Source organism: Kwoniella newhampshirensis, chromosome 5 (genome assembly GCF_039105145.1).
Source record: "Kwoniella newhampshirensis strain CBS 13917 chromosome 5, whole genome shotgun sequence".
Lineage (NCBI taxonomy): Eukaryota > Fungi > Basidiomycota > Tremellomycetes > Tremellales > Cryptococcaceae > Kwoniella > Kwoniella newhampshirensis.
In genome coordinates, this window is record NC_089959.1 from 478,311 (window position 1) to 498,778 (window position 20,468).

General features: G+C 50.7%; 6 protein-coding genes across 6 annotated transcripts; 2 read left to right on the forward strand and 4 right to left on the reverse strand.

Moving 5' to 3' along the window:
* Window positions 1-3,602: 3,602 nt before the first annotated feature.
* Window positions 3,603-4,944, reverse strand: IAR55_002760 (uncharacterized protein; the record flags this gene model as incomplete). The annotated part of the gene is made up of 4 exons (XM_066945873.1): window positions 3,603-3,800; window positions 3,885-4,264; window positions 4,442-4,501; window positions 4,569-4,944. 4 exons carry the CDS (start codon window positions 4,942-4,944, stop codon window positions 3,603-3,605), a joined length of 1,014 nt encoding a protein of 337 aa, XP_066803374.1.
* A 681-nt stretch (window positions 4,945-5,625) lies between these two features.
* On the forward strand, window positions 5,626-7,380 carry IAR55_002761 (cytochrome c peroxidase, mitochondrial; the record flags this gene model as incomplete). The annotated part of the gene is made up of 9 exons (XM_066945874.1): window positions 5,626-5,736; window positions 5,866-6,118; window positions 6,235-6,374; window positions 6,484-6,713; window positions 6,767-6,828; window positions 6,890-6,989; window positions 7,043-7,096; window positions 7,150-7,233; window positions 7,293-7,380. 9 exons carry the CDS (start codon window positions 5,626-5,628, stop codon window positions 7,378-7,380), a joined length of 1,122 nt encoding a protein of 373 aa, XP_066803375.1.
* Window positions 7,381-7,917: 537 nt separating this feature from the next.
* Window positions 7,918-10,795, forward strand: IAR55_002762 (aconitate hydratase, mitochondrial; the record flags this gene model as incomplete). Its single annotated transcript, XM_066945875.1, has 6 exons — window positions 7,918-8,102; window positions 8,372-8,480; window positions 8,540-8,775; window positions 8,849-9,066; window positions 9,117-10,488; window positions 10,549-10,795. 6 exons carry the CDS (start codon window positions 7,918-7,920, stop codon window positions 10,793-10,795), a joined length of 2,367 nt encoding a protein of 788 aa, XP_066803376.1.
* Window positions 10,796-12,284: 1,489 nt separating this feature from the next.
* On the reverse strand, window positions 12,285-15,042 carry IAR55_002763 (uncharacterized protein; the record flags this gene model as incomplete). The annotated part of the gene is made up of 18 exons (XM_066945876.1): window positions 12,285-12,297; window positions 12,379-12,572; window positions 12,685-12,858; window positions 12,956-13,010; window positions 13,067-13,165; window positions 13,236-13,276; window positions 13,334-13,409; window positions 13,484-13,586; window positions 13,645-13,696; window positions 13,757-13,783; window positions 13,851-13,921; window positions 13,977-13,994; window positions 14,059-14,074; window positions 14,144-14,254; window positions 14,344-14,463; window positions 14,633-14,750; window positions 14,837-14,865; window positions 14,941-15,042. The coding sequence occupies 18 exons, from the start codon at window positions 15,040-15,042 to the stop codon at window positions 12,285-12,287; spliced, it is 1,419 nt and encodes a 472-aa protein (XP_066803377.1).
* A 269-nt stretch (window positions 15,043-15,311) lies between these two features.
* IAR55_002764 (uncharacterized protein) lies at window positions 15,312-18,464 on the reverse strand (the record flags this gene model as incomplete). The annotated part of the gene is made up of 16 exons (XM_066945877.1): window positions 15,312-15,373; window positions 15,439-15,652; window positions 15,708-15,858; window positions 15,923-15,994; window positions 16,051-16,125; window positions 16,183-16,213; window positions 16,270-16,474; window positions 16,529-17,011; window positions 17,159-17,232; window positions 17,284-17,305; window positions 17,361-17,400; window positions 17,451-17,547; window positions 17,609-17,730; window positions 17,808-17,937; window positions 18,041-18,152; window positions 18,303-18,464. The coding sequence occupies 16 exons, from the start codon at window positions 18,462-18,464 to the stop codon at window positions 15,312-15,314; spliced, it is 2,052 nt and encodes a 683-aa protein (XP_066803378.1).
* A 351-nt stretch (window positions 18,465-18,815) lies between these two features.
* Window positions 18,816-20,045, reverse strand: IAR55_002765 (hydroxyacylglutathione hydrolase; the record flags this gene model as incomplete). The annotated part of the gene is made up of 8 exons (XM_066945878.1): window positions 18,816-18,885; window positions 18,953-19,057; window positions 19,118-19,259; window positions 19,316-19,356; window positions 19,413-19,499; window positions 19,552-19,664; window positions 19,733-19,924; window positions 20,040-20,045. 8 exons carry the CDS (start codon window positions 20,043-20,045, stop codon window positions 18,816-18,818), a joined length of 756 nt encoding a protein of 251 aa, XP_066803379.1.
* Between the last annotated feature and the right edge of the window lie 423 nt (window positions 20,046-20,468).

The following is a 20,468-nucleotide window of genomic DNA, read 5'->3' on the forward strand; positions in this document are numbered from 1 at the left end:
TTCCGCTCTGCCTGACGTCTTCTTATTCCCAGCCTCTTTTCTCCGTGCGGTCTTCATATCCATTCTTTTACTTCTAGCCACGTGTACTTTCCTGTCCTGTTCTTTGCTCTTGTCTTTTCAACTCAACGCACACGTACCCTTGGCGGGATCATCTATCATCTCAACCAAAAAAGTGTACATCCCGCACACACACCTATTTATCTATCTTGGAAGCATTCTGTTCTTGGCTTACAATAGATTCTATTGGGTTTTGTCTTCTTTATCTTCTTTGTGTCTGCCGCCTGGCGATCACTTTTTTTTTGTGGAGGTTGCGATAGTGACGGGGTGCGGCATGACGTATCTGAGATGTATGCTTTTTCATTGTATCCGGTCGTGTGAGAACTGCCACTAGACAGAGTCGGACACACAGATTCCACAATACGTGTGAGCAGATAGAAAGCCTATGTCTGCCATTACTCAATCGCTTCGTCGGCAAGAGATGTCCCCACTGCGTATCGCAGCCTCGAGATGCCGCAGAGAACTTGTTGACCTCTACGGTGGCCAAAGCTTGAGACACGAGACACGAACACTTTTTGTCTTTCGATTCGGTTCACGCAATTCCCCCCCCCGCCCGTGTCGTCGTTGTGCAGAAAGCATGCGTAATGCAGATCTGTGTTGTTTTAGCCTGGTTCCTTCCGGTGTGCCTCTCAGTCGTTTGCCGACAGCACAAAAGGTGCCGGACAGGTGACGTACACCAGACCCTTGCTTGATTGGAGAAAGCGAGCGGGGAAACTTCAATTCGTCGTACTTACTGAGCGTTTTCCACCGCGTGAGGGACGAACGAAGCAGAGCGTTCTTTTGGACGATTGATTCGATAAAATGGACATGCTGGTGGATGATACCGCGGAGCTGGACAAAGTCTGGGGGAGATATCCCGAACGTGTGTAACTAAACCATCCCTTCTCTCCGTCGCTCCCCCTCTCGCTTCCTCTCGCGCTTCTCTTATCTGTGATGAGGTTAGCCGGGTCGACATTATTATTGACAACGTAAAACACGCAACACGCACGTCGACTCGGAGATCACTCGTTTTTTTAGCCGCAAATAATCGAACATGGGCCCCGGTCCAGAACAACAGCGAACTTTTTTTTTTTTATGACTGCGCGTTTCGCTCGAAGCCTAGACCTCGCAGAAGACTTACATGACCCGGTGGTAATCTTAGCGTGGAACAGCAGTAGGGGTGTGATGCTTCCTCGCGGCGGCCCCCTTCTTCTTCTTCTTCTTCTTGGTTTCCAAGTTTATACATACCCCTTTGATCCAATGCAAGGACCACCGAAGGGCCCGACTCGGTCACTCGCTGTGAGCTAAAGGGGTGAAGAGGCAACGCAATGTCATGTCGTGTATATGAAACCCAACTAATCTACTAATCCACTCCTGTCGCCGCTGTCACACAATCAATCAACCAATCAATCAATCAATCGATCACAACGACCGCGCATTGCCCCGCAATACGAAGACCGCACCGACAACCTTGATACGCAAAGAACGATTGACTGCGCATGAATCAATCATCTCACAGCTGTCACCACCATATCATCTGTAGAGAACGCTGCTGCCAACTTACTACTCGTCCAATCCAGTCTACATAGATAGACTATAATCACCAACATTACGGGAAACGAAGATCCAACGTGTCGTACGCAGGCGAGATCAGTGATAACTGATAACCGAGAGGCATACTCCATTGGGCTTTGTGCCCATCAACAACGACATCAACAGCCGTACGAACCCGAACGATCAGTCAACATTTTCTTGTGCTTTGCAACAAAGTCCCATACGCACAACATTTACTTTACAACGCAACAACAACAACAACAACATCAACAACAACATCTCACGGCCGCCGTGCCGGAACCAGGTCATCCCGACAATCCTTTATTCCACTTGACATTGCCAACCAAAGAACATTTCCCGACGTCGGTATCGAAGAAGCTTCCTACTGTCTCTTGTGTGTGCCAACGACGTCCCACGCCGAAATCCGATACAAGGTACGATCACGTCATTGGTTTGCTTCCTTTGCCCCGCATCCCCCTCCAGAGCGAGCAAACAGCAACACGACTCGCTCTTGTGTGACTGTGCGCTGACCCCGTTGCACTAGCAGCTAGATCTCCGTACAGTATCCAATTTGCAGAACAGAACCTGGCACGACACGTTGCGCAGACGGTCCGCTCACTCAAGTGACACGCGTATTGATCGAACGAACGATCACTTCCAACAACACACTTCTTCTCTCCTGCTCCCATACTCTTTTCCTCTTCCAACTTTTCCACATTCCGTCGTCGCTCAACACCAGAACAGATACTCCACCCTGGCTCATCCCATCCCTCGCGACGAACCGACTCGCCAAGTCAGCTGGTCTTACAGCACACAGAAGCGAAACCCGTTGCATCTGACAAGATCGCCCTGCTGCGAGGTAGTAGGCATCGGCAAATCATACTGACACATCGGAACGTGTGGGTTGCGGGTTTTGCGTTTGGGTGGCGAGGTAGAAAGGGATAAATAGACCCCTCGAGTCTTCTCTGTCTCCTTCTTCCCTCCTCCATTCATTCGCCCTTCTTTAAGTACGATAATTTTCCATCGACCCGCACACTCGCCTATTCGATCAAGAATCAATCAACTTCGACCAGAGAGCATACCGACATAAATCAGTACTATCCTAACCGCTGTCAAGGGTCTGACGATATTCCACGCCGCCCTTGGACTCGTCAATCTGCCCAAGACTGAAGGCAGGACAGGTCGAATCAACGAGGTCCTAACGTCAGGACTGATCCTGGTGAGTGGTGATGACGCTGTCTGTCCCTTTCCTTCACCTCCTACGATCTTCTGCATATATCAAGCTTTGACGTCCCTTGCCCGATCACATTTCATTCGTCAGTAGAATGCTGACATGGACATGATTCACAGACAAACAGCTGAGACTTTCTCAGTGACCCCTCAATTTCACCGATAAACATTTCCACTTACACAGCCCCGGGCTCTCCCGCCACTAAGATGTGCTTCGACGCCGACTCCCGCTCTCCTGTGGTCTCCCACTCATGCGTCATTGCTGCACCAGTCAACAATATCACGGGCACACTCCCCGACGATCACAAGTGTGAATGTGGGTCTTGCAAATGTCAAGTCCTCACCAAAGACAAGGTCTGCTCGAACGTGAGTGCCGCGATATATTTTATCCACATCCTCATGTGATCTTCCGTAACGTCACATGTCTTGACTTCATCGCCAAGGATCCAAGCTGATCCTGCTGGATACTTGACAGTGCGTTAAGGGAAATCATGCCTAGACTCCGCTTCAAACACATCCTGAAGACTGCGTCTTAGAATTGAAATCTATGCGCTCTATGCTCCCAAGTTCATGACTCACGATACACGCACATCCATGAATGTTCAGATCCCCCAAGCCAATGACTTGTGTGCCATGATATACGACACGTACGATTGATCGAGGTGACACGTTGATCGTGTTGTTGAGGGAGAGGGGATCAAAGTAAAGAAGAAATATGCATATATGATGCGTATATTACAAACAATCGTAGTTAAATTTGCGCTCGGAATCCAAACGCGGACCTAACCAACTGTAAGAGCATTCGCACCAGTAGGTTGCCACTTCTTTTTCTGTAATCGAGGAGGACCTTGGTCTGATCGACCGCCTCGAGGGGGACAGGATGATGTTTGACCGTTACCATTTGGCCAACCGGGATTGGCTCCGCCGTCTGGTCTTTGTCGTTTAGCGGGAGGTATTGCAGACGATGAGTCGTCCGTTCCCTACATGTTCATCAAACGTCAGTGAGGATTCGTCCCTGCCGAGGAATTACCCTAATTCAAGGTCGAGGATATGACTAAACTCACCTTGGTCTTATTTCGAACTCGTCTACCCCCTCTGACCTTGACTTTCTCACCATCCGCACCACGAAGGTTTTCCTCCTCACCACCTTCCACAGCTCCACCACCACCTTCTTCCTTCTCCTTCTCGGCCTTTCTCTCTCTCTGAGTACCCACTCTCTTATTCCTCTCATCGATCTTCCTCTTCCTCTCCTCCCCACTCCCACCTCCACCCGCCGTCAACTCGACGTTTATATCCCGCCCTTTCAGATTCGAGTGATGTAGTTTGAGACACGCTTGCATGTCTGCCGAAGAGGCAAGTTCGAGGAATGCGATCCCGCGAGATTTGGGAGCTTGGCTCGGGGTGGTCGGTTTCGTAGTCAAGAGTCGCACAGCGGGGAGTTTACCTAGAAGGCGTTTGGTGACGCAAGATCAGTGTTCCGTTCATCTCCATCTTGATTGGAGAAGGAGAAAGAGTTGACCAGCGGGTATGGCTGATGCCGAGATGGACGGCAGATTGCATTCAAGTCGAACAGGTGCATCATAAAGGAACAGACAAGCAAGACAAAGATACTGTGACATACCAATTGCGGGCTCAAAGTGTTTCTGGACCTCTTCCCGTGATGTCTTGAAGCCAAGGTTGCCTGGCAACGTCAAATACCTGTGGTCAGCACCTCCAGCTGGACGAGAAGCGCAAATGAAGTCGCTCACCTACAAACAAGATGAAACGTTGCTTTGCATCTTTCCTTCCCTTCTTTCCCTTCTCAGCAGCACCCTCCTCGTCTTCGTCCCATGCTGTTTTTCTCTTCTTTCCTTTATCCTTCGATCCCTCCGATGCTTTTGTCCCATCCTCTACCACCTCTGAGCCTTCAATATCATCGCCATTACCTTGCCCGTCATCCTCCTTCTTTGACCTGCCCTTTGTTGACAAGCTCACGGTCTTGTGGTCCTCTTCGTCGTCTTGCGCGACCTCGTCTTCCTCTGGGAGATCGGGAGGGGCTTCACCACCTGCTTTCTTGGCTTTCTGCTTGCTTCGGAAGGCGAGCGCCTTCTGCTGTTTCTTTGTGAGTGGTGCTGCCGCCGACATCGTGAAAGCATGTAGCGATCTCTCAATGACAGGTCAAGTATGATACACAGCTGATCTATCTCGTTGATTCCACTGTAAGAAACCTGTCTGCTGAGTATCAACTTTTGATCGGAGAGACATCTGATCTCCGTCTCGGAGTGCTTCCGTTCAATGGGAGGAGCATTCAAAGTATCATTCCTCTTGGGACGCGCGGATTTGAATGATCCCGCTTGCGAAGGATAACCGGCGCTTGGATCCGGAGGGATGGAAAGTACGACGTGTGATTGGTCGATTGACTTTGGTGGGAGCGAGTGATGGACTGACTCACCGCACCGAGGGCCGTCACACACGAGCAGTTCATTCGCACACCCGTATATATGACAGCTACCAACCACAGGCTACCGCCCTCTTGCTCTACGTGGTCTGTCCCAAGTAAAGAAACACAGTGAGTCTGACCCCTCCACCCTCCACTGTATAACCGAGTCGGAGACCGAGTCGAGAATGAGAAATACAGCACAAACTCAATTGCCGGTGGTCTGATCCTTTACACTGAGTGTTTGCCCCGCGTTTGGCCGGCTCCCCTTTCCCACCCAATCAATAGACATATCATTATCATACATCACCAAGTCCTTTTTTTTCGCTCAATTGCTCTCATCTCGTTCACTCGACAAAGCTGAATACGTCAACAAATCTAGACCGAGAATGTCCCTTCGTACACCTCTGCTCAGAGCTACCTGCGCTCGAAGAGCTGGAAACGGTCTTCGTGCTCCCGCTCTTAGACGACGCTTCGCCTCAGAGGGAGGTCCAGAGATCGTATGTGTGCCTCCCTTCCTGGTCTCATTCCTTCTCGCAGTGTGCATTCCATCAAAATTCACGGGGCTGATCATATATCTGTCCGTCTCTCCTGTTGAACTCCTTCGCCTGCTTCACCGTTCCCCACAGCCCAAGCCTCCTCCCCCAAGATCTTCCAGCGTCCCTTACCTTCTCGCAGGAGTCGGTGCGGCCGCTCTCGGTGCCGCTTACTTCTTCTACGGGACCAACGGTACCCCTCGAGAAACCGCCAAGGAGCTCGCCTCGGATGCCAGGGGTGTCGCTGCTGCTGCTGAGGGCAAGCTGGGCTTGAGAAGGGGAAAGGATGAATACCAGAAGGTCTATGATCGGATTGCGGACAAATTAGAGCAAGAGGGTTACGACGGTGAGCGAGCGTTGTCATGAGCATTCTGCACCTCCAGTGCTCCTTTTCGTCTGTCGGCGACGTGTATGAACGATTGAAGCTGGAACCAATGGCTGATACTCTATCTGCTCACTCAGATGGCTCCCTTGCCCCTGTCTTGATTCGTCTTGCTTGGCACTCGTCCGGAACCTACAACAAGGCGGACAATACTGGTGGATCCAACTATGCCACCATGCGATTCAAGCCTGAGTCTGAACACGGAGCGAACAACGGTCTTGTAAGTGTGGCTCGCCTCACCCAGACATGGTCTCCTCGTTCTCACGTCCGCCTGCTTGTCTTGGCGCCCCATTGGTGTAGCTCATTGACGTTGTCGGGTTAACCTTTAGAACATCGCTCGTGAACATATGCAGAAGATCAAGGACGAGTTCCCCTGGATCTCTTACGGCGACCTCTGGACTCTTGCCGGTGTGGCTGCTGTCCAAGAGTCAGGCGGTCCTACTGTGCCCTGGAGACCTGGAAGAATCGATGGTTTCGAGCACCACGTCACTCCCGATGGACGATTGCCCGACGCTTCCCAGGCTGAGGACCACTTGAGATTCATCTTCTACCGGATGGGGTGAGTAATTCTGTATCATAGTGTTGAGTAAGGCTGACGGAGTGCCGGACCAGCTTCAATGACCAGGAGATTGTTGCTCTAAGCGGCGCTCACGCCATGGGTCGATGCCACACTGGTGTGTTTTTGACCGGCTCTTATCAAATATCGAGATCTCTTGCTAACCGCGTTTGCTGTAGATCGATCCGGCTTCGAGGGTCCCTGGACTTTCTCTCCCGTGACTTTCAGTAACCAGTACTTTGAGCTCCTCAAAGATGAGCCATGGGAGTGGAGGAAGTGGTGAGTGCGGTCTTTTTCATAAAGCAGCATGATAACATCAACCCCAATTATAGGAAGGGACCTGCCCAGTACGAGGACAAGAAGACCCACTCCCTCATGATGCTTCCGTGAGCTAGTCCAATTCTTCTCGTTGAGGGCCATGTTGCTGACGTCCTAGCAGCACCGACATGGCTCTTATCAAGGACAAGTCGTTCAGGAAGTACGTCGACATCTATGCCAAGGACGAGCAGGCTTTCTTCAAGGAGTGAGTGACATTTGCGTTCGAGTGGGCTCATGAGCGCTTTGCTGATGTGTCCGGTGCAGCTTCTCCAAGGCCTTCTCCAAGCTTATCGAGCTCGGTGTGCCAACCTCCCAGTTTGCTGGCGAGGCCTGGACCATGGGTAGCCAGTAGGATGGTAGTTGGCGATATCAGCAGGGAAGCTCAGTCTGAGGGTTGTCATCGTTTGATGCACAAACATGTATGGCTGTATATACTTGTGCACATCATTATTGTCGACGTGTCAAGTTGATGCAAATGACTGAGATATCTTTGGTCGACGAGTAATTGATGGTACACATCATCGGATACTAGTCCCAATATAGCCGAAATGACAGTATGACGTGGCATTGATATGAACGCGGAATTGATCGGCGTAGTGCGGCGCTACGTCAGTCTGTCAGAGTGTTTCGACCAGTAAGGTGTCGAGGAATAGAAAGTCGTACCTTTTTGGCTCCATGGACACTCAACAGCTCACTCCCTCACCACCACCGGTAGCTTTGTTTCGAGACGTCTATATCTCTTTTAGATTTTCTTCTTCTCTTTTCCTTCTCGACGACCAGACCTTCCAGACCTGATTGGAAAACAAAGATATCTTGAATCCTGACCTGACAAGTCGGGCACTTTCAAACACTCTTTATTCTTTCAATCACTCTAGCGACCAGATTCACAATGGTTTCCCGCTTCCTCGCTCGAGGGGCTACCTCCCTCTCCCGTCAGTCCATGCTCTCAAAGAGGACCATGGCGACCGTCCAATCGTCGATCGGCGACAAGAAGGTCGAGATGTCAAACCTCGAAAAGGGCAAGTATATCAACTACCAGAGAATCGAGAACAACCTCCAGGTTGTCAGGTCAAGGTGAGTGTTTTGTCATGTCTCGTTTGGAGGCAAGAACACCGGCAGAAGGTGGCAAAGGGTCGGTTGCGTTCCCTTCGACGACCAATGGAGGCTCTGTACCGAGTACACTGAGCTATGTCCACCCTCGTACCGGGACACCCCACTCGGGCGGACTGTGTCAGTGGCGCAGTGCAAAGTCTCGCCGTCGCCACAAGCCAACGCCTCCTCTGTCTTCTTCTGTGTCTGCTGTCTACCATCCACCGATTATCGTTTCTGACCTCAAAACCCAGACTCAACCGACCTCTTACTCTCGCCGAGAAGATCGTCTACGGTCACTTGGACAACCCTCACGAGCAGGAGATTGAGCGAGGTGTTTCTTACCTCAAGCTCCGACCTGACGTAAGTGAAGCCATCCTTCGGTCTTCTTGACCCCTGTTGACGTATCCTGCGTCTATCAGCGAGTGGCGTGCCAAGATGCTACCGCTCAAATGGCTATCCTCCAATTCATGTCTGCCGGTCTCCCTCAAACAGCCGTCCCCACGTCCGTCCACTGTGACCATTTGATCCAGGCTCAGATTGGTGGTGTTCCCGACTTGAAGCGAGCTATCGACATCAACAAGGAGGTCTACGACTTCCTTGCCACCGCTTGTGCTAAATACGGCATCGGTTTCTGGAAGCCTGGTTCCGGTATCATGTAAGTTTTGCACGTCGCACCAGCAACTCCGTTGTATTCAGGACATTTGCTAATCAGGGCGTCGCCCGAGCAGTCACCAAATCATCCTCGAGAACTACGCCGTTCCCGGTCTCATGATGATCGGTACCGACTCTCACACCCCCAACGCTGGTGGTCTCGGTATGGTTGCCTGTGGTGTCGGTGGTGCCGATGCTGTCGACGTCATGGCCGACATTCCCTGGGAGCTTAAGGCCCCTAAGGTCATAGGTGTTTACCTCGACGGAAAGATGAACGGCTGGACTACTCCTAAGGGTGAGTTGATTCCGTCTATTTGCGATTCAGTCCACTGACGTCCTCCTCAGATGTCATCCTCAAGGTCGCCGGTATCCTCACCGTCAAGGGTGGTACTGGTGCTATCATTGAGTACCACGGTCCTGGTGTTGAGTCCCTCTCTGCCACTGGTATGGCCACTATCTGTAACATGGGTGCCGAGATTGGTGCCACCACCTCTCTTTTCCCTTACAACTTCCGAATGGCTTCTTACCTGAAGGCTACCAACCGAGGTGCCATCGCCCAATACGCCGAGGAGTTCAACCACAACCTTCAGCCCGATGAGGGATGTGAGTACGACCAGTTGATCCATATCAACCTCGACGAGCTTGAGCCTCACATCAACGGTCCCTTCACCCCCGATCTTGCCACTCCCATCTCCAAGTTCGCCGCCGAGGTCAAGAAGCACTCTTGGCCCCAAGAGCTCAAGGTCGGACTTATCGGTTCATGTACCAACTCTTCCTACGAGGACATGTCCCGATCTGCTGCCATCGCCAAAGAGGCCGCCGACCACGGTCTCACCGCCAAATCCAAGTTCACCATCACTCCAGGTTCCGAGCAAGTCCGAGCTACCATCGCTCGAGACGGTTTCGTCGATACTTTTGAGAACATCGGTGGTGTCGTGCTCGCTAACGCCTGTGGTCCTTGCATTGGTCAATGGGACCGAAAGGACGTTAAGAAGGGCGAGGTCAACTCTATCATCTCTTCTTACAACCGAAACTTCACTGGCCGAAACGACGCCAACCCCGCCACTCACGCTTTCGTCGCCTCCCCCGATCTCGTCACTGCCATGGTCTTCGCTGGTGACCTTACCTTTAACCCCCTTACCGACTCTCTCAAGGGTGCCGACGGCAAGGAGTTCAAGTTCTCCGACCCCTCAGGTCACGAGCTTCCCGCCAAGGGTTACGACCCCGGAGAGAACACTTTCCAGGCTCCCCCTGCCGACGGTACGACCGTCTCCGTCGCCGTCAGCCCCTCTTCCGACCGTCTTCAGCTCCTCAAGCCCTTCAAGGCATGGGACGGCAAGGACATCATCGAGGCTCCTGTTCTCATCAAGGCCAAGGGCAAGTGTACCACTGACCACATCTCTGCTGGTGGCCCTTGGCTCAAGTACCGAGGACATCTCGAGAACATCTCTCAAAATTGTTTGATCGGTGCCATCAACGCCGACAGCGGTGAGGCCAACTCTGTCATCAACCAGGAGACCGGCGAGTTTGGTCCCGTCCCTACCGTCGGTGCCTACTACAGAGATAAGAACATCCCATGGGTTGTTGTTGGTGATGAGAACTACGGCGAAGGTTCTTCCCGAGAACACGCTGCTCTTGAGCCCCGATTCCTCGGTGGCCGAGCTGTTATCTGCCGATCTTTCGCCCGAATCCACGAGACCAACTTGAAGAAGCAAGGGTAAGTGGCTAATCCGAGTGTTCTATTTGCTATTCGATGCTGACTAACAATTCAACTCAGTATGCTCCCCCTCTGGTTCAAGAACCCCGCCGACTACGAGAAGATCTCCGGTACCGACAAGATCTCCATCCTCGACTTGCAAAACTTCAAGCCCGGCCAGGACATCACTTGTGAGATCACCCACAAGGACGGTTCCAAGGAGAAGTTCCTCACCACCACATCTATCAACGAGGGACAATGGGGATGGTTCAAGGCTGGTTCGGCCCTTAACATGATGGCCGCTGCTGCCAAGGCTCGAGGGGCCTAGGCTCAATCTGCCAGAATGTGTAGTGTTCTTTAAACCGACCTCCTACTATCCTCCTTAGCATTGTGTCCCTCTGTTTCAGTTGCTAGTTTCTCAATTTGTTTCCGTACGTCGATGGAATGTGCGTTGGTGTGGACCTGATATCCGGGGATGGATATCGAGGGCGAAGCTGTTGGCTAATAAAAGAGTTTCAAACAAATTATTTATCTGCAAAGTCGGTTGTTGACTTGGAAACGTAGCGATATGTCAGCATGATGATCCAAACGAGTCCTTTCAGAGCACTGCCAACTGTCCACTTGCGAAACTGTGTCTTGAGTCAACGCAACTATGCATCACTCCATATTTCTTCATTTGTACGGTACACCAAGTGCAAACTATGTCTTCGTGTCTACACTCAGCGGATCTCCACATTTACCTCTGACTATTGATGTGAGCCACATTGGCAGCGGCGAAAGCATGATGACTGAGCGACCCCTCATTCGTGCTCCGACAAGAATCGCACTGTTGCGCAAAACAATAACGGGACAATAAGAATTCCCGAAAGGGTCCCTTGCCTCACAATTGGATGTATCGCCGTCGGTATATGCAAGGGATGCACAATGGCGGCTACCTCTGATAAGCCCGGAACACAACGGGCGGCCATACTGTTGCCTTTGTCCAGCAGCGAAGCTGGTATAACCACTCGTTCCGGTTGTTGACTGTCGTTCCGATCAGTCTACACACGGTACAGGTATATATGGTAGAGCTGCTGAAGGGACAAGAGCGGGATGATCACTTACCTGATTGCTGGCAGAATTGGATGCGCCGTTGGTCCCGGTACCAGAGTAGTAGGTAGGAGGTCCCATTTTTCCTGTCAGATGATAAGCTACTGTGACTTATGTCAGAATCGGTATGGACGGATACGTTGATCTTCGGTGTCGTACAAGTTTGAATGTCAAGTGGATGATTTGCAACGAAGCGATCGGATTTGAAGCACAAAAGGGCGAATGCGAATGAGAAATAATGGAGAGAAAGAAAGAGCTGGGAGTCTGCGGGGTATGTCCATTTATAAGCAAGCAGGACGGATGGTGAGCTTGTCCCGGGTCTTCTCATACACAGGCTCTGCCTTTGTCTCTTCGACGCTGTGACGTCGAGTGTGGATAGGCTGTTGACGCAGGTAGCACAAAGGACGCCCGTGTCTGATCTCCCTTCGCTTGCTATGCTTCTCTAACACAACACGTACAAGGGAAGTGCTTATAATGTAAACCTTTGTGCCTGAACAGTGCTCAAGATGTCAGTAACGACGATCACAAAACACTCCATCTTCCGCGCTCCACCCATCCTGGCATGATGATATCGAAAACTGATCCCAGGACAAGCGATTGGCAATACATTGTCCAGACATGGTCAGGCGCGAAAGTAAGGAAGGACATTAACGATATCATGCACGGAACACTGGTAGCTTAGTCGGTTGGCTCAATCAACAAAAGTCGCATCATCGAACAGAATCCGGTCACTTTGCCAAACTATGACACATCAGAGGAATGTCAGTCCTGCTCGTCTGGTAGGGGGACGACGCCCGATAGTAGTCAGATCAGTACACTCACCCTTTCCCAAGAAGATGTGGAGTCTCATTATGTTTCTTCAACAGACGCTCTATCGCGTCCAGACCCCTGTCCAGCTGCGCGAGATCGGGACCAAAGCTAAGTCTTACGAAATGATGACATGGTGAATGGAACAAGTTTCGTCGATGAGAAGGGTTGATGTCGAAGAAAATGCCAGGGACGCAGATGGTTCTCTCCTGATATTTCACCAAGAGAAAATAATCAGTACGGCAACTAACCATCAACACGGAGCGTGATCACAGCTGCGACACAGTTTTCTTTTTGGTAAAGTAAGACGAGACGACTGACTTTCAACAGCTCTTCGAAGAACGTCAGACCGTTGCTGATCGGGCTATCCAATTTGGATAGATCCAGCCAGATATAAAACGTGGCCACAGGCGGTACAGTCACCGGTAGACCCATACGCTCAAGTCGGGAGAGAACGTGATCGCGTTTGATGCGGAAAGCTTTCTGTAAGGAGAGCTAAGGCAGTACAGTCACATCAGTTGGCAAATACGGTGAGTTTGTGATAGAGATGCGATATCACAAAAGCAGCGACGTAAGAGAGACCATGACCGACCTTGTCTTGCTGCACTCTAGTATAATCAAGCAAAGGGATCGCAGCCATTTGTAGCCTGTTCAAGGAATCAGTGATGAGCGCAGAAGAGGTGAGGTCGTGAGTGGCACATACACATGTGATGCTCCTCCATCCAAGAAGCTGCCTGATTGCGAGATGGCGGAGATGAGGTCTTGTGGTCCGACGACCCAGCAGACTCTCCAACCTGGCAATCTACGGGATGTGAGGAACGCGGCCGATCAGCAGTTGGACAATCATGGACAACGGTGAGGGATCTACTCGCCTGAAACCTTTCGTTAGACCATTGATAAGAACGACGGGATCCTAACAGAGCAGTGCGGTGATCAGCACCTGTCGATACGGACTAAGGGATCGACGCACCTCGTTAACATCTTCGACATATTGAGCTCCGCTGAGACTAGTTCCGAGATCTCTGGGATCATCGGGATATTGGTACCTAACCACGCAAGTTCCACAGATCAGCATGACACGCGCGTCACAGTGACATCCACCAGTACGATGTTTGCGTACCAACTGTAAAACTCGTCAAGAATGACAGTGGTCCGATCTCTGCTGACATGGACTAGATCGCTCAACTCCTTGCCCGAAATACACTGTCCAGTGGGATTACGAGCTGATTCGTGGCGGGAGTTCGTCACTTTCGGCCAACTTGGGTATGACGGGGAGCTTACGATTGGATGCGATCACCACGCTAAGGTTGAGGTTCTGGATCTCTCTTTTGAGCTTCCCGCAGAATCAGCATTCTCCCTTCCCACATCTGAGTAAAATAGTGATATAACCCACATCGTTGATGTTCAGCTTGTACTTGTCCTATGTCATGCAATCAAATGTGAGCGGAAAGGATGGATATGCAGGCTCAGCTGAAGAACAGCTTTACCTTGGCATGCAGCGCGGTGGGTATAGGTATCAATCGTTTGAATACCGACAACACTTCCGAGTAGGTCGTGTCTGCAGCGAGGTAGTCAACATTTTGTCCAAGTCGTTCATACTACCATGTGCTAACATTCTGGTATCTGATAGCCTGAAAACATAGGGTTATTAGCGAGTTCACCCCACGTTGGCGCCAGCCTCCTGGACCCACTCACCACAGTACACGTCTCCCTACAATGGCAGCAGTGAGGACGCATTGTTCAGTCCGTCTCAATTCAATAACCACTGCAATCCACTCACAATGACAGCAGCAATCCTCGCCATCCCCGCTCTTCCTCCAGGTACAATACACACGTTTTCCCACGTATATTGGCTTTTCTTATCCTTTCTGTACTCGAGGTTATACAGGTTCTGGGAACGAAGCGAGTCAAAGATCAGCTCGACGCAAGACGGGGTGCAGCAGTGACGTTGTGATCCAGTACGAGACCGAACCGACTCACCGCCACTGCCTCTCGGAGTTCTTTGACTCCTGCCGTCGGCGCATATTCGTTGACTTGGACACCCCATCGATTCAAGTCGATGGTCATGGGTCGTTCAGGTCCACCTGGGAGATCGCCCACCTGATCATGGATTTGAAGAGCAACTCGTCAGTAAGTAGCTCATTGGGTGTCTTGTACGTCCCATGTCCCTTCACCGAACGTCGAATTCAAAGTAGACGAACGGTGACCCCGTGTTCTACTCTGTCCATATCACTCTGTACATACAATACCAGTGCAGTATATGACTCACCTCTGGAGCACCTTGACCCAGATTCGCCCATTCGGGATCATCCATGGAGAACCCGTTTGCCGTTGCTCGATCCGTACAATAATTGACCCCGGTCGCTCCAGGATGTATAATTCCTGGTCTGTCAAGAGCGCGTCGCATCTCGTATCAGAATATGATTTTCACTGTCGGTGTCACTTGACTAGTAGGAGGTATCGGCTCACTTACACTGTCTCCCCTTCAGACTTGTCCCCATCCTTAATGACATGAAGACCGATATGATCTGTTCAGCTTTCACTGCTCGATGACTTGGATATAGGGAGTCAAATCACCCTCTCACTCATATACGTCCTCAAGATCTGATGAGCTTCTGAATCCGCTTCATCTCGTAGTTCCTTAACCGCCTTCTCCCCGAAATTGAACAGCGATGTCATGGCGGTGAGCGAATGTGGCTCGATCACTGTTTCGAGGCAACTATCAACGGGTGATCGTCGATGCAAGCAGTATGCACACAATTAGGATCCAGCTGGGATTCCAGTTCTTCCAACAACGGACGATACAACCACGTGCACGAGCGAGTGCCTGACGATCCCAAAATAGACAAGGTCAGTCCCACTTGTGAAATGCTGTATCAAATGCATAGTCAAAACTGCGGCAGACTTGCAATCACATAGACATCGCCTGCTTCCCCATACATCCCAGTTCACGATCTCAGATACTTGTCAGCTCTCCCCAATGCCCAGATGCAGAAGATGAATTTGAACGCTGCATCAGCAGACAACCTTCCATCAGCCAACATCCAACTGTATAGCCGTGAACTCTGTACTCACCAGGATAATCAATCGCACAGTTCTTGTTAAAGATACCCTCCGTATCTTCCTGTTCCCATCTCCCGTCTTTCTTCTGTCTGCTCATAATCAGTTTCGCCGCGCGGTCGACGACGGATTTGTCGGGGTATTGAGCGTAGATCAGAGCGAGGACTGCCCATGACGTTTGGACAACTTGAGAATTCTCATGTTGAGCGTATTCCCCAGTCACACAAGACTGAAGCAGTATCCATCAGCGAGACGACTATTCACAGGTCGAGAAATACACCAACCATGTAGGTTTCTCCCCATCCTCCGTCAGACATCTGCCTTTGCACAAGAAAGTCACATGCTAGCTTGACTCGCTCCGATTTTGCCCATGTTTCTCCGGCGATAGAAAGTGACTCAAGAGCGAACATCGTAGCGTAGGTGAAACAGATACCCCTGAAGAAAGCATCATAAGATCAGCCTTCCATAGGTCCATTCGTACATGGGTCGATGAGCTCACCATGAACCGTACCACGACCCGTCCGGTTTCTGCACGTCATGAATGTACTCGATTGCCTTGTTCACGGTTCGTCTATGTATCCCATCAGCTCTGCACAGCTCAACACACCAGACGGGAGAGTAACTTGCTCAATATCCTCGGCTCTGTACTTTGGATCCAGCTTGGAGAAGTGCTTCAGCGCTGACAGGGCGGATGTCGTGCATCTGGTCAAGAGTCAACAGTCAGCGTACTGGAGTCTGTCAATAGCAGAGTGTGCTCACTCGGGATACTCGTAATCGATCATGATATTACCTACGAGTCTCATAGCATTAGCCAGTCGCCCGATGGGCATCATTTCATTCGCTTACCAAACACCTCTGCTGCATTTAACCATTCCAGCTTTTTGCTTCCTCTTTGCAGTTCATAGGATGCAAACCCTCCGCTCGGGTTTTGCATGGACAGGATCGTATCCACTGCGTCGCGCATACGATCCGAATCGACGGCTTCCGATGTATAGTCGAGCTCTTGCAGGGCCATGACAGCTTTCAGACCTTCGGAAACGCAATCGCTCACCTGACATCATATTTGAGTTGTTTGTATGCCCAACATGATTTCCCATCCACTCACAACGTAGCTCTGTTCAGGAGTTGAGAAAGGCCATGCACCCTTGGTCCGATGTCTATATCCTTCCTTGTACCACTTCGGATTCTCTCTCATCTGCGCCTTATCCAACCAATCCAACATGCCCTTCACGCTCTCCTCGTTTTCCTGCTCATTCGCGAGACCAGTCTCAACTGCAGCTTGTGCTGTGAACGCAATGTCCCAGAGTTGAGAACCGTTCGTTCCCATCATCATCAATCCGTCTTTACTCAACCATAAGAAATCATCTACTCTCGACAGATGCCCTTTGAACGCTTCCGATTCTGGACCTTCTCTAGCATATCGACAGACCATGTTGAAAGCCTTGGAGACAGGACCGATTGTCTGGTATGTCGTGTTCTCATCTTCGTAAACCAACAACTGATATACTCTGTCGATGGCTAGTTGCCGAACGGGCAAAGAAGACGAAAGGTAGGGGATGTAGGGAAGCTTCTCATATACAGCTAGTAACTGATGAGCCATATCGAGCACGGGACTGTGTGCGGAGTAGACATCGATAGGGTTGATATTAGATCGATGTTTGTACCATTTGATGGAATCGTACGGCTCGACATATAGTTCCTAACCGTCAGTTGAAGCTCACTCAGTACAACCTACATTTCGCAAAGACCAGACCAGGGGGGTAAAAGGGCCGATAAATCGAGTGGCGTAGAGATAGCTCATAGGTGTGACTAGGAGCGAGTGTCAATGCAGTCCCATTATGTCCAGTCAAGCCGACTCACAAGTCTGACGGACATGGATCCACTGCGGGCAGAAGATGTAAGTAAGCGACGTCTCTGCTCGTGTGGAGCAGACCTACCCAACGCCAAGGAGCGAATGGTACCCAATCGGGAAGCAGCCTGACATCTGATCAGCAGTCACAGATGCGTCGATCAGTGTCAGAACTCACCAAAGCTCTGGGGGAATCGAACCGACACCATCCCAGTCATACGCTCCGAGGACACTCAACCAGACTTTGCCCCACGTCGGAATTCCGGTTGCACCTCCTATTGACGCCTCGCCAGTGTTATTCTGGAAGCTGGTTAATAGGTATGAACTCTGACACACCCATTTTATGAATCAACGCCCTGATCTCTGTCATGGGACCTTCGTCAGGTCCCATCCCCAAGATACGTAGAGCTACGTAGTTCATCACCGTCCCATATACAGTCGGCGGTGCAGCGGTGTGTCTAGACGGACAAGAGCGTAAGTATGTTTTCCGACAGATCTATGGAAAAATAGGTTTCCATTTGAAGGGTAGACGTACAATCCCCAGCCACCCTCTTTACGCCTTTTGTTGAGAAGGTATCTCTTTATCTCCGTCGATTGCTCCGAGGTGAGGGACCGGCCGCACACCGCGAGGCTGATGACAAGACCAGGAATGAGGAAAAGTGGGCCTGACGTTCAATTAGCGACGCTCGCTTTCTATCTCGAAGATATTGATTGGCCGTAACGTGAAGAGGGCAGAACGGGAATGCGATCCGAGGTTCGGACGCTCACCGCCATACTCTGTCGAGAAATGTCCGTCTTCACTTTGCAGCTCCTTATAGAACCGAAAGCCGTTCCTCGCAGCATCCAGCGGTGTCCTAGGTTCTTCCAACTCTGGCACGACCTATGAGGTCAATCAAACCATTAGTCCAAGTCCGTGCTGGTCCTCGCAATGGTACTACACTCCTCATATCGATAGACCTCCGCCAGGTGAGAATCCGCGAAGGAAACCATTATCGATCTCTTGTCGTCAGATGATCGGAGTCGTACGTACCACTTTCAGACCCAACCAGTACTTCTCCACATTCCCCTGAGGCCAACTCTTTCTCTCTTCTTCATCTCTCAGATAGACCCATTTCTGCTGACCATGAGAGTCTTCGCCAACCTTTAATCTCCAATGTGTGAGATCTGTCGAGGGCACTTTGTACGTTGACATCCTGACCTTGAACGATGTCTTGTAGGCTGATTTCAGTCGTCGACGTTTTGAAATGGGGAGCAGTTGGGATAGGGTGGTGGTGGGCCGAGTATAGTGGTATTCAAGTGTAAAGACTTGAGATGTTTTCAGTGCAGGTGCGTATGTTTCCCCGCATTTCATGTTGATGGGACCATTGCGGGGTAAGCTGCGGTTGTACATACACTTGATGATGGCACAACAAATCTCCAATGATGCTATGCACGCAATGAACCATAGAGCCCATCTTTTTACATCCCCATATCGTATGATGCATACAAGCTTGACATTGAGCATCTGTCCGGTTTCCTTCTACAACCTAGATAAGCTCCACTATCACATGGCATTCTTCAAATCTCTCAACTTCTTCATCACCTTGACTGGATCAGATTCGCCCGTCGCTTTCCTGCACATAAAGAATACCGATATCAGCCTATGTGCTTAGATCGTCATACTCAAGACGAGTGGCTTACTTGGCCTCTTGTGTACCTAGTCGCATGAATACGTTCCAGGACTTCTCGTCGCCGATAGTAGACTTGCCAGTCGTACATGAGTCGCTCTCTGCTTTCTTCAAGAGGCTATAGATGGTATCTGGCCATCAGCTGTTGATTCGTACTCACCTTCCAGATCGGACTCACCCTTTCAAAGCCTCGTTATCCGGCTCAACCGTCAAGCCGAACTTGGCCGAACCTCTCGTATATTCGTGACCGTTGAAGACCAGAGTGTCGTCAGGCAACTTGCCCAAGTGCGTCAGGGCAGTGTGCATTTCCTCGGGAGTGCCTTTGCTCAAGCATCAGCTCTGTTCACTGACAACCCCGATCATGTGTCCAGCTGACCTTCGAAGAAACGGCCACATCCCGCCAGGAACAGGGTGTCGCTGTGCGGAGGGTCAGCTCTGGCGGCACACATGTCCGGGTATGACTCTGAGCTGACCCTGTGAATACACCTCGCTGATTGGCTTTCTTGTCCTCGAGGAAGAAACAGATAGAGTCCTGAGTATGACACGGGGTATGAAGGCATCTGTATACAAGTCAGCTTTCGCAGTGCAACGGAAATTTCATGGGTGACTGACTTGACATCGATGTCTTGACCGATCTTGAACGTATCACCTTCCTTCACGATTGTGTTCGTACCCGGAGCTTGTTTTGATCCTCCATAGGCTCTCAGGCCGGAGTGAAGAGACAGCTATGAAAGTAGTCTCTCGTACTCAGATCTTTCTCGCGAAAGTCGGAAGCAAGAGTAACATCACTCACGAATTTTGTGTTTCCCCCGGAATGGTCATCATGATGATGAGTGGTCAACAGCGTGGTCACCTCCACTCCGTTATCTTTGACAGCCTTTGAGATCTTGGGTGCGTCATAAGGGTCCACGACGGCTGCTTGGTTGGATGTCTCGTCGATGACAAGATACATCCAGTTGTCCGATCGAGCCTGGTAAGGAATCACCTGTAGGTACATGGGACGTCAGCCGACACTTGTCGATTCTGATCCAGAGATGAAGGGTGCGAGTCGCTCCCGGAGGGCTATCAGGTGAGGTAGGGAGAGAAGGCCGGAGACATACTTTCATCTTGGATCTGAGACACCGAGACATAGGTGATCAGCGAGTGACATGTCGTCTCTGCTCAAGAGTCACCTACGAAGGGGTACTTGAGAGGTGTCTTCTGCTTTGACTTGTCAAGTTTCTAGTCGTGTTCCTCAAGGTGTGAAGCATGGAGGATGATTCTTCAACCACACATCATCGGAAACAAGCTGACCATCTCTGATCCATTTCATGACTGAACGTCACTGTCATACTCACCCTCCTCCACCTCCACCTGAAATGGGAAATGGATGCCACAATGATTTAATCCCGTCTCGGATCAACGCGTCTCACATGGGATCTGGTTTGGTTTCACCTTCGGAAATGTGCCACAATCACCTTTGAGACACACAGAGACACGGGACGAGGCTATCATCTATCATCACTGTGATCGATCAGAAACATTACTTG